At 47.2% G+C, this 12,043-nt stretch overlaps 1 protein-coding gene across 5 annotated transcripts in view; it reads left to right on the top strand.

Annotated features, from left to right (window-relative positions):
• The first annotated feature begins 781 nt into the window (after positions 1-781).
• Positions 782-12,043, top strand: part of TDRP (testis development related protein) — a 54,385-nt gene continuing 43,123 nt past the window's right edge. The window contains exons 1-2 of one of the 5 annotated variants that reach the window (XM_044760562.2): positions 1,109-1,201; positions 1,747-1,924. In XM_044760562.2, the coding sequence (XP_044616497.2) occupies positions 1,826-1,924 (99 nt within the window). In that variant the 5' untranslated portion in view covers positions 1,109-1,201; positions 1,747-1,825. Of the gene's footprint in view, positions 1,202-1,617; positions 1,925-12,043 lie in introns of those variants that run through there. The other 4 variants (XM_070500105.1, XM_070500102.1, XM_070500103.1 and 1 more) reach the window with 4 other exon arrangements.

A 12,043-nucleotide genomic window follows, 5' to 3' on the forward strand; every position in this document is an offset into this window, starting at 1 on the left:
TCCTTGGCCCCTTCCAGACCCTGACCATTAACTCTGTAACGGTCCCCATGCCTGTCTCCACTGGGTCTGTTCCTAGGGCTCCTGCAGGTCTCTCCCAAAGACACACTGAGCCTCTTTTCATTTTAAAGGTTTTGCTGATAATCACTTCTGGAGGATCCCAAAAGGTACACCTGATTTTTTTTTTGGAGATTTTGGTGTGAAAACATAAGCAATACTGAAGTACATCGAGTGAAAAGTTTCTCTCTATAAGTTAATTTGCTGGGCAGGAGGGTGTGCACCCTAAAATTTTGATAGATACTAACAAATACATGAAGTTTGCCTTCCCAAGATTTGTAGCTTTTGCACCAGCAGCCTGTGAAGGGTTCCTGCTCGGTTCCCAACCCTGGAGACATCGTCATAGATGTTTACCGCGTCCATAGGTGGAAAAAAATAGCATTTCATGTGAATTTGCATTTCCCTGATCACAATGAGTTGACTATCTTCGTATTCTAGGGTTTGCTTCTTTTCTGAGACAAACCACACCTCGCGGACGTCTTCCTGGCCGCTCAGGGGCAGGAAGCCCTCGGCCTCGCTGACAGCCTTCGGCCCCCGGACCGGAGGGGCCAGGACTGAGGGCCAGCGGGGCCGCGCGGGCCTCCCGCTCCCACGTCCCGCTCCCACGTCGGCGGGGCAGGTGCAGCCCCCGCCTGCTCTCCTCCTGGACCCCAGACTCCGAGGCGGACGCCCACAAAGCTCCCCTCCTTCGCCTCCCGGCGTCTGCGCACCGCCCGGGCGCCCGGCCGAGCCCAGGCCGCGGATGCACCTGCCTGCGGAGCCCGCTGCCCACGGCCCTCGGGTCAGCGCCCGGGGCCCGCCGGGGGGCCAGAGGGAGGGCCGCGCGGCCGAGAGCCCTTCTGACCCGCCTCGCTCCGTGGCCGCCCAGCGGACGTCCCCCGGGACCGAGCGACTGCAGAGGCAGCCGCCCGCGCGCCATTCTGGGGCCGGAAGCCGAGCTGGAACCGCGACCCGGACCACGCGCAGCCTGCCCCGCGGGCAGATGGCCGTGCGCATGCGCATGGCGGCGGGCAGCGGTTGCCAAGGTGACCGGAGCCCGGGCCGCCCCGCCCCCCGCGCCGCAGCCCTGCAGACATGGCCGCGCCCACCGCCGGGGGTGAGGGGTCAGCTCCGGGTCGGGGTCGGCCGGGGGAGACCGGGGCCCGGGGTAAGGAGGTCCCGGGGTGAGGTGATCCTGGGGTGAGAAAGAGCCGGGCCTGAGGGGGTCCCGGGGTGAGGGGGGATGCCGGGGACCCGGGCTGAGGGGGTCCTGGGGTGAGGGGCGACCGGGGACCAGGGATGAGAAAGGGCCGAGTATCAGGGGGTCCTGGGGTGAGGGGAGGGCCAGGGTGAGGGGGTCCCGGGGTGAGGGGGGCCGTGGTGAGGGGTTCCCGGGGTGACGGGGGCCGGCTCGGGCTGAGGGGCCAGCGTTTGAGGGTCCGGAGGTGAGGCCCCCGGGGCGGAGGCTGTGCGCGGAGGGGGCCTGGCCTGGCCGGGAGGGGGCGGTGACCTCGTCGCGGGGGCGCTGCGGTGGGCGGTGACCTCGCTGGGAGGAGGGGCTGGCCGGGGCGGTGGAGGCGGGGGCATGGTGGTCTGGTCCGGAGGTGGGTCCGGGTGGGTTTGGGGGCGGGGGCCCAGTCAGGGGGGCCGGCCCGGGGGGGCCGTATGGAGGGCGGCCCCGCCCGGCCCCACTGGCCGCGTGCCGGTCCGCAGGAGCCGCCGCCGAGTGCCCGCCGGCTGGCCGCGGAGGCGCGCGGACGCGGGGACGCACGGACGCGAGCCGGGCCGCAGCATGTGGAAGCTGGGCCGCGGCCGGGTGCTGCTGGACGAGCCCCCCGAGGAGGAGGACGGCCTGCGGGGGGGGCCGCCGCCCGCCGCCGCCGCCGCGCAGGTGAGGGGGCGCAGGTGGGGGCGCAGGTGGGCCCAGGCCTGGGCTGCCGCCGCCGGCCGGGAGGACCCTGCCGAGCGGGCGCTGCCCCCGCGGCCTCGCCGCCCCCGCACGCGGGCCGGCCGGGCAGCCCGGGGTCGCGAGCCCGGGGTCCGGGCAGCCCGGTGTCGGGGCGCGGGGGTCCGGGCAGCCCGGGGTCGCGGGCGCGGGGTCCGGGCAGCCCGGGGTCGCGGGCGCGGGGTCCGGGCAGCCCGGGGTCGGGGCGCTGGGGGGCGTGCGGACACGGCCGTGCCCTCTCCGGAGGCCGGGCTGCCTGGAGGAAGAGGCGCCCTTCGCGGGAGCGCGAGCCTCCTCCGCGCAGGTCCCGGCGGCGCTGGGGCGCTCCGAGGGGCCGGCCCGGGGCGCTGCCCTCTCCGCCGCTTTCCCCGGCGCGGCGCCTCAGCCCTGGGCGAGGACGTCTGGCCCGAGATTCGGGTGCTGTGTGTCTCGGCGCTGGCGGAACGCTTTGTTTGTTGTTGGGTGTGTGGAGACGCCCCCCTGCTGCTGCCGGGCTGCCCCACGTCGGCGGCGGGCCGCGTCCTTCTGCTCGCGGCTCGTGCGCGGCGGAGACGCCGCTCGCTCGGCGCTGGAGCGGTGGCGGCCTGACTGTCCTGCGGGAGTTGCATGTGCTTCCCGCCTCCATTACATGCGGCTCCGCGGCCGAACTTGTCATGCGCCGGGTTTTGATGGTGTTAGTGCTTACCCCACTTTTCATTGTGTAAATCTCAGGATTTTGTGTTTATTCTAAACAGCAGCTCTCTCAGATATAACGATGAGACTTTATATGTGGTTTATACGTGTTTATACGTAGTTTCACTGACCTACAAACCTGTTTTTTCCAGTAATTCATACCTCCTTCTCCTCTAACCCCTGGCCGCCACTGATCCCTTTACGTCCTCATAGCTTTGCCTTTTCCAGAATGTCATGGTTGGAATCACACAGTGTGTGGCCTTTTCAGGCTGGCTTCCTTCATTTACTCGTATGCGTTTAAGGTTCCTCCTGTCTTGACAGCTCAGTTGTTTTTAGCGCTGAATACTGCTCCGCTGTCTGCATGGACCACAGGTTGTTATCCATCCACCTGCTAAAGGACGTCTTGGTGCTTCCAAGCTTTGGCGATTTTGAATAAAGCTGCTGTAAACATCTGTGCTCAGGTTTTTGCGTGGACTTAGGTTTTTAAGGCACCCGGATAAGTACCAAGGAGCGTGATTGCTGGATTGTGTGGTAAGAGGGTGTTGAGTTTGTAATAAAGCAAACCGTCTTCCTAAGGGGCTGCACCCTTGTGCGCTCAGCCAGCGTGGTGAGAGTTGCTGTTCTCCTTCGCCGGCGCGGGGATGTCAGTGTTCTGGATTCGGGCGTTTGGATAGGTGTGTAGTGGTCTCTCACTGTCGTTTTAATTTGCGTTTCCCTGATGACGTATGATGTGGAGCCTTCTCATATGCTTATTTGCCATCCCTCTATCTTTGCTGAGTCGTCTGTTCAGCTTTTTGCCCCGGTTTAGATCGGGTTGCTTGTTTTCTTATTAAGTCGTGACAGCTTCTTGTGTATTTTGGATTACAGTCCTTAGATGTGCCTTTTCCAAATATTGTCTCCTAGTCTGTGCTTTCTCTTCTTCTGCCAGTGTCGTGTGCAGAGCAGAAGTTTTTAATTTTAATGAAGTCCAGGTTGTCAGTTATGTCTTTCGTGGATCGTGTCTTTGGCCTTCTGTCTCAGAAGTCATTGCTGTACCCGAGGTCATCTGGCTTTTCTCCTATGTTATCTTCTAGGAGTGAGATCTGACTGGTTTATATGTTCCTTTATTAAGGATATCTATGGTTTAATGTGTTGAGAAAACTTTGCTATAGAAAAACAGACATTTTTAGCTGTGACAGGTTAGTCATACTCTAAATTTAGTTAATTCCTTCAGGAGGATTGATCTTTATTCCAAAGCCAGTTTCTCTTAGAATTAAATTTTAAAATTCATGACAAATCTATCTGCTTGCAAAGTTTTAAAGTTGAAAGAAGTAGCAATTAATATGCCAGAAGGACTTAATGGATCTGTTAAATTCAGCATCTCGTGAGCAAGAAGTTCCAGGTTCTGTTTTGTTTTCAGTCATTCAGCCCCCTTACCCCCCAAAAAAGTCAGCCCTTTGATATTATACATGCAGGCTGAGAGTACAGTTTGCCTAGAAAGGTATTTAGTTTGCGTTCCTGTCTGGTGTGTTCGACTTTCTTGAAAATCAGGTCACACAGCTATAATCTGTTTTTTGTTTCCTGCTTTATCTCCCCAAACCCCCCTGTACACAGCTGTATATCTTAGTTGCAGGTCCCTCTAGTTGTGGGATGTGGGACGCTGCCTCAATGTGGCCTGACAAGCGGTGCCATGTCTGCGCCCAGGATCCAAACCCCGGGCCGCCGCAGCGGAGCGCAAGAACTTAACCACTCGGCCACAGAACCGGCCCCTGTGTTGTTTTTTTTAAAAAGAAAAAAAAAAATAGCTTAATGTTAGGTTTAATAAGTTTGAAATGTGAGGCATTCAAAATCATTACTTGGATTTAAAAAACACTAACTGATACTAAGAATAGCTTTAACACTGTAGAAAATAAATTTCTCTGACCTTCTCTTTAGGGTATTGGACTTTTATGTCATGAATATACAACTGGTTTGCATGAAAGTCTAACAGTGAGGTTTATAAGGTTTCTCATTCATTGCAGTCATTTAACAAAGAGAAACAAGTTTTAGTGAGTCTAGTTTATTAAAAAAAAAAAACTGCTATACATGTGGTAAAAGATTTCTGGATATTAAATACTAGGTCTTGACTTCTTCCCTCTTTCCAGTGGGAAATATTGTTACTTTTCTTGTGTAGTTTGCCAGGAAACATTTATTCATATACATAAATGTTTCTTTGAAATCGTTAATTTGCTTTCCCACCATAAACATTTTTATGCACCTTGAATTGTTCCCTCAATAACATGTGTATCATGAAGCACTCCCTATTTCATCACTGCAGTTAAAAAAAATTCATTTTTAAGACTATGATATTAAATGCCAAAGTTTATCTAGTTGGGTCTCTTCTAATGAATATTGAGGTTGTTGAGCCTTTTTTTAACCTCTCCCCCTCGGAGTTTTATGCAATAGCAAAGAAAGAAACGTGGAGGTATGTTCGACATGATGCAGTTCAGACTGGTTCTTCAGTTGCTTCAAGCTGGACTGCAGAGGGATTAGCCAGCTTTAAATTAATGCCTTTAAAAACAAACCTCAGAGAATTTTTGGCATATTTTCCTGTTAAAGGTTTTAAAATGCTTAGACATATTCTGTAGACATTCCAAAAAAAAAAAAAGGTCAGGGAACATTTCAGGTGTTTTTTAATCTGCTTTGAAAATAGGAAGAACCAAGGGATAGTAAACCTTAGTTTAGATTAGACAGAATCCTTTCTTGGATGGTGCTGTGAGGGCTCTGTTGACATTTGCTTTAGTGGAGTAGACTAGATAGTTGATGGTTTATCTGAGCTCCTAAGTTCACAAAGTGAATGCTATAAGGCCTAGCATTCTTTTTGGGGGATGGTGTATTGGGAAGAGCATGAGCTTTTATGATAGAATGAGGGCTTTAATTAACAACTTTTAAACTCTTAGAGCTTGGTTTTTCCACTTAGCAGTATGTTTTGGATCTTATTGATACATGAAGAGCTTCTTCATTCTTTTGTGTGTAGGTGTGTATGTGTGTGCATGTGTGTGTTTCAGTGTTGTATTTCCTTGTATGGATAGATAAACTTAAAAAACTGGTCCCCTATTGATGACCTTTAGGAGGTTATTTCTAGTCTTTTGTCTATTACAAACATGCAGCATAAGTCATTTCCCATATCTGAGGATAAATTTCTAAAAGTGGAGCTGCTGAGTCCAAGGGCATATACATTTGTAATTTTGGTAGATTTCTCTAAATAGCCCTCCCAAAGAGGTTGTATGGATGTACATTTCAACTAGCAGTGTATGAGAAAGTCTTTCATGACAGGCTTGCCAATGTGATACGATGCAGTGTGTATGCCGTTTTACATCTGATAGGTGAAAATGAGCATCTTAATGTGGTTTTAATTTATATTTATCTCATGTATGATATTAAATAGTGTTTCATACGTTTACAAGCCTAAATAAAAACTTCTGAAAACTTCCCCACCAGTCCTGTTACTCTGTCATTAGATGTATTAAACTGTAGTCAGAATAACTGCATTTCCATGAAAATACAGCCTAGTAGTGTAGATTTGGACAGTAGTTTCTGGTGTACCTTGGTTGAGTCCCATCTCTGCGACTTGTTTGCCAGGTGACCTTGTACAAGCCACTTGACCTAGCCAAGCTTCAGTTTTGTCTTTCAGCTGTAAAATTGGGGTGAGTATACGCTAAGTCTAACCTTTATTGTCTGCTGTGCTTAAGCACGATCATAAGCCCTTCACATGGGTTGGTGCCACCATTTGCCAGCTGCAGAAACCAGTCACAGAGTGGGTGGGTGACTTGGAAAGGCCACACAGCTCCTCAGTGGTGCCAAAGACTTTCCTTGACCAGATTTTAGTCAGGCTCCTCTAAGCCCTCTTCCCAAGTAGTCTTGACCCTGAGAATCTTTCTTGCCCCTATTGATTCAGCCTGTGGGGCCCAAATTGACAGGAGGTGTGAGGGGGTGGAAGTAATGGTGATTCCAAACATCAGGACGGCTGGATTCCTACTTAGGATGCTGGCCTCTTGCATTTTACTCATTTGACGGCATTTAGAGAGCACTTGTTATCTCTCTTCTTAAGAGTCATCTAGATTCTAGGGTAAAAGCTCCGCAGAGAAAGGAGTTCATGTCCACTGCTGTGTCCCTAATGGCAAGAAAAGTGCAGGCACATAGCTGGTGCACATTGGTCAGTTCTTGTGAAATGAAGGGATGAGGCACAGGATTTTCAAGTAACACCACCACCTGACTATAAATGCTGTGGCATAGTCCTGTGTGAAGTGCTGAGGGAATTAAATGCAAGGAAGGAATTGTAGAGCAGGTTTCATTTTCACTGGGTCTGCAAGGATGGATAGGAGTTCTCCAGCCTTAGAAGATCTGATTCATTCTAGGTATGGATTCATTTTTGGGTAGCAAATACTTCTTTGTAGGGTTAGTCTTACTGGACACTCATATGAGCTAAATCAGAAATTTAGTCAGCAAAACTACTTTTGCCAAATATAAGTAGTTGAGAATTATTTGAGTGAAGGGGAAGAAGAGTGAAACAAGAGAAGGAAAAGAAAAAGACGATAGGTCAAACGCTCACCCCTCCCCTGGATTCCATTAACTCGACCTAAAGGAGGCTTGTGGGATAGAGGAGTGCTGCCCAGGGGAAATAGAGTGCAAAGATCTTCTAGTAGCTATATTAAAAAGTTTTTAAAAAGGCGAAATTAATTTCAATGCAATATTCTAAATTCTGTATATCCAAAATATTAGTTATATGACTATGTAATCAATATAAAAATTAATTAGATATTTTACTTTTTTTCATACTAATTCTTTGTAATCTGGTATTTTACATTTATCAGCAAATCTCAATTTGGGTGCTAACTTTTCGTTGTAAGTACTTGATCACTGTTTATATTTTATAAATTTTGCAAATGAAAAAGTAGTTTTATCCAAGTTGTTCCAAACATATTTAAAAATTTTCCAGTAACTGAATTGAGTATCTCTTTTAAAATTGACATTTAAATAATTAAAAATGCAATTCCTCAGTTGTACAAGCCCCGTTTCAGCTCCCCAGTAGCTACGTTTAGCTATTGGTTACTGGATTGGACAGCACAGCTCTGGATTCTCCCCCAAATTCAGATCAGCTCATCCAGAAGTGTTGTGGATTCTTCTACTTGCCCTGTCCTATGGAACCTCTCTAGGAAAATAGCTCGGTAATTTCCAAGGTTCTCTGTTATGTCCTTTTAGCACAGTGAGCTGCTTGAGGGTAGAAATGGTTAAGACTGTCTGTCTCTCTCAGGCCCCAGCATGCTACTCTGTATAGCGTTCACCTGTAAATGGTAATGTGAGCGTTTAGTTGAAAGTGTTATTCCTAAGAATTTAAAATTCAATTAATAAGATCCACTTTTACTGTTTTTTACTGGACCTTAAGGTAGCGTGACTTAGAATATTCTTAAAAAACTGCTAGTCATCATTACATTTGAGTTAGACTCTGTGAATCAAACTGAAGATCATTGAACACAGGGTCTAGCTCACCTGTCCTGTTCTAAGGCTGTGGTCAAGTGAACTGTGCTCGCCTCGCTCAGATCTTCCTTAACGCTCAGATCTTCCTTAAGGGTACTTTGTCCCCTGAGGTGAGGCTGGGAGATGTTTGTTCTGCCTTTATTAGATCATCTGTTGAGAAGAATGGCTGATTTTGCCTTTCGTCTGGGTTTGGGGAGCGAGATGCATGGTACATGTAGCTGGTGCTAATAAGCCCAGCTTTAGGATTAAAAGACTGAAGCGCAAGAGGGCTTTCGTCTGTTACCTCAGAGTGAATCAACATCCAGACTAGGGAGAGTCACAAGAATTTTGTGAACTTGGGTTTCCTATCTGTCCATGGCAGGCGGCTCATTTTCCCTGCTTGCTTATCACATATGAGCAAGCTCTTCCCTATCTTGGTGCTGTGGACAGTCAGATAAACCAACATTTCTGCCCTGAAAGTCTAGTGGGGCTGCTTTGAGGGAAGACTGACTGTTCTCACCTTTGCGTATATAGAAACTGAGGACAGGAGGGACCCCCAAGACGCAGGGGGGGAAAATGGTAAGCACACGGAGAACCTGTCAGATTGGTTTCTAAGGAGAGGCCCTGGGGCCAAGTCAGAGGAAGGTTGCTAGGAGCTCCTGATGTGGGCTTTCACTTTCCAAGATGGTAACAAATGTTGAAGAAGGAAAACTATGGTTTAGCTTTATCATCTTCTAGATGGGAGTATAACATTCCGCACGAAATCTTCATCAAAACTAAGTGGCAGATGTTAATCAGTTCCAGTGTTTGAAAGATATCTTGAATCGTTTCATGTATAATATATGATAAATGGAATACTTTTACTCAGTAGAGGTGTTTTTCAAAATAAGTGACTGTATCTCGATTTGGAGGATATAATACTGGGTGATAGTGCTGGTTCCTGCCCTGTGCCAGGCACTTTGTTAGTGCTTTACATGTGTCATTGCAAATACTCACAATAACCCTGAAAAGTAGGTACAGTTGATCCTCCTTATTCTCAGATTCCATATTTGCAAATTTACCTGTTTACTAAAATTTATTAGCTGTGGCGCTTTCACTGTCATTCACAGACATGTGGAGAGCAGCAAAAACTTTGAGTCGCCTGATGCACACCTTCCCAGCTGGGGTGGAACTCTGCTTTCTTGGGCCAGCTCTCACACTGTAAAGAAGTGTCCTTTCTGCAGTCTGTTTAGTGCCATATTTTCCATAGTTTTGTACTATTTAATTGGTGATTTGCTGTTGTGGATAGCCCCCAAGCTTAGTGCTGAAGTGCCGTCTAGTGTTCCTTAGGGCAGGAAGCTGTGATGTGCCTTATGGAGAAGCACGTGTTGGATAAGTTTTGTTCAGGCGTGAATTATAGTGCGTTGCCCATGAGTTCACTGTTAATGAGCCAACAGTGTATGTTAATGAGGTGCCCTTGTACAGAAGCATACATGAAACAAGGTTATGTATTGATTGACGAAAACGCTGTCACCAGAGGCTTGCAGGAGCCTGACTCCGTGTGTCCTGTAAGAGCAGTGGTTCATTGTTTGCTAATTCAGTGTTCATGGCAACTTTTTACAATGCAACTACCTCAAATAATGAGAATCAACTTTATTTTACATTTGAGGAACTTAGAGAAGTTAAAACACTTGTGTAAAGTTATGTAGCCACTGATAGGAATTTGAATCCAGGTTTCTCTGAGTTTATATATACATACGTATATATATATATATATATATATATATATATGTTCTTTTTGTGAGGAAGATTAGCCCTGTGCTAACAGCTGTTGCCAGTCTTCCTCTATTAAGATGGGATGCTGCCACAGTATGGCTTGATGAGTGGTGCATAGGTCTGTGCCCAGGATCTGAACCGCGAACCCCAGGCCGCCAAAGTGCAGCACATGAATTTAACTGCTGTGCCACTAGGCCAGCCCACAAGTTTATATTTTTTACTACACTGTGTCTCTTACCTTACATGTTATCATAAATTTGTGTATCATTCTTCTTCATTTTGCAAATATTTGTATTTTATATTAAAAAATACTAGGGCTTCAACAATCAGTGCCTTGGAAAGCATTGATAAAATTGTGTTTTGGCTCAAATTCCAATGTAACAAACATTGTAGTGTACTTTCTTACTTCTTTGCTTTTTTACTTTTTGCTGAGTATGTCAGTAGAAGTCTTACTGTGGGAGGTAAACAGTTCTGGTGAATTAGCAAGTGAAAGGTACTGGAACATTGTGTGAAAAGAAAAAGTATGATATATACACCTACTCTTTTCTTTCTATACCTCCTTTTTTACTTAATTATTTGAGGAGGAGCAGGTAGAATTTAAGCTGGTTTCTGAAGAAAGATATTGAGAAAGGGAGGAAATGGCACAGCAATGCTTTGGGAGCAAGAAGACACAAATAGATTTGGGAGCTAGAAAACTGAGACAATTTAACTGGCGCAGGAGGTTTGTATAGGGGAGAATTGGGAAAGCCCCATAAGGAGTTTAGACTTCACATTTTAGACAAATATTGATGACATCTGAGTTAGAGCTTTATGATATTTTATAAGGAATGCTTCTCTAAGGAGGAGGGATTAGAGGGAGGATGCAGATAAAACAGGTAGGATTCTAGTGTGAGAGTTCAGATGTGAAATAAGAGCCCGGATTCTAGATTGAATAATAGTCAAGAAAGGTGGGAAGAAGTGAGCTTGCCAAAGCTGGTTGTTGAGAGTTGGTGCTTTTGGAGTTGAAGGTCAAGGGCTGAAGGGTGGCTGGAGTGATCAGGACAAAGGTGTCACCTCTGAGAGCAGCAGGAAAGCCCGAGGGCAGCGTGGCTTTGGGAGCAGTGTGATGAGGTTGATTACAGAACACTAGGTTTTGAGATAGCATCTGACATCCAGATTGAAGAGCCTAGCAGGTGATGTGATGGGGGGGAGGCTGAAATGCTCATTATTTGTGACACTATAAGAAATCTGCAGGAGCCTGGCTCTCCATTTCATAACTCATAACTTGCTTGATAAGTGAACGAGGGAAAAGAGAGTAGGTAGCATGGTGGTGCTGAAAAGGTCTCCATCCGGGAGTCAGTAGGCATCTGGGTTCCAACTGTATCACTAATTTTGTGACTTCAGGCAAATAAGTTAGTTATTCTCTCTCCAGAACCCCTGTTATAAGTGAAGAGTTGAGAGTGGGAGTTGGCAGATTTACTGTAAAGGTCCAGACGTGAATATTTTAGTCTTTGCGGGCCATGCGGGCTTTGTCACAAGTACTGAACTTTGCAGTTGTAGTGTGCAAACAGCCATGGACAGTGTGTAAGTAAATGAGAGTGGCTGTGTGCCAATAAAACTTCATTTACAAAAATGAGCTGGGCTGATGTGTAGGACATTATTTGCTGTCCCCTAGTTTAGACTAAAGGATTTTTGAAGTCTCTTCTAATTCTGAGCTAAATTAACTTATTAGAGGTTTGTCATATAGACTTTGTTGTGATTTAGGGTACAAATAGGAAGTCTTAATTGCTAAACTTTGAAATAAATGGCAGTGTCATAGATCTTATTTATATGCTTCTTGGGCTTACATTTCATTAACAAGTGTGTATTTGTATACCTTTAAGGGTTTTCACATAAATTGTCTTGTGTGGTCCTTGATCTCATTCCACAAAGAAATGAGTAATGACTCTATAGTCAATGCGAAGACATTAAGAACAGTGTGTGATCATATTCATCATAATCCTAACAGGATTGAGGGTAAAAGGAACTGCATGATGCTTTTTGTAGTTAATAAGAACTGTGTGTGATGGTTTCAACATCTTAGTTGGATGGAGCCTGGGGACTAACAGGTACTCTTCTGAGAGAGACTGCTCATTTTCCCCCAATATCAAGTTTTAGTTGGGTGCACAGCTGCCCAACCAAAGA

The sequence above is a fragment of the Equus asinus genome, chromosome 27 (assembly GCF_041296235.1).
Source record: "Equus asinus isolate D_3611 breed Donkey chromosome 27, EquAss-T2T_v2, whole genome shotgun sequence".
Lineage (NCBI taxonomy): Eukaryota > Metazoa > Chordata > Mammalia > Perissodactyla > Equidae > Equus > Equus asinus.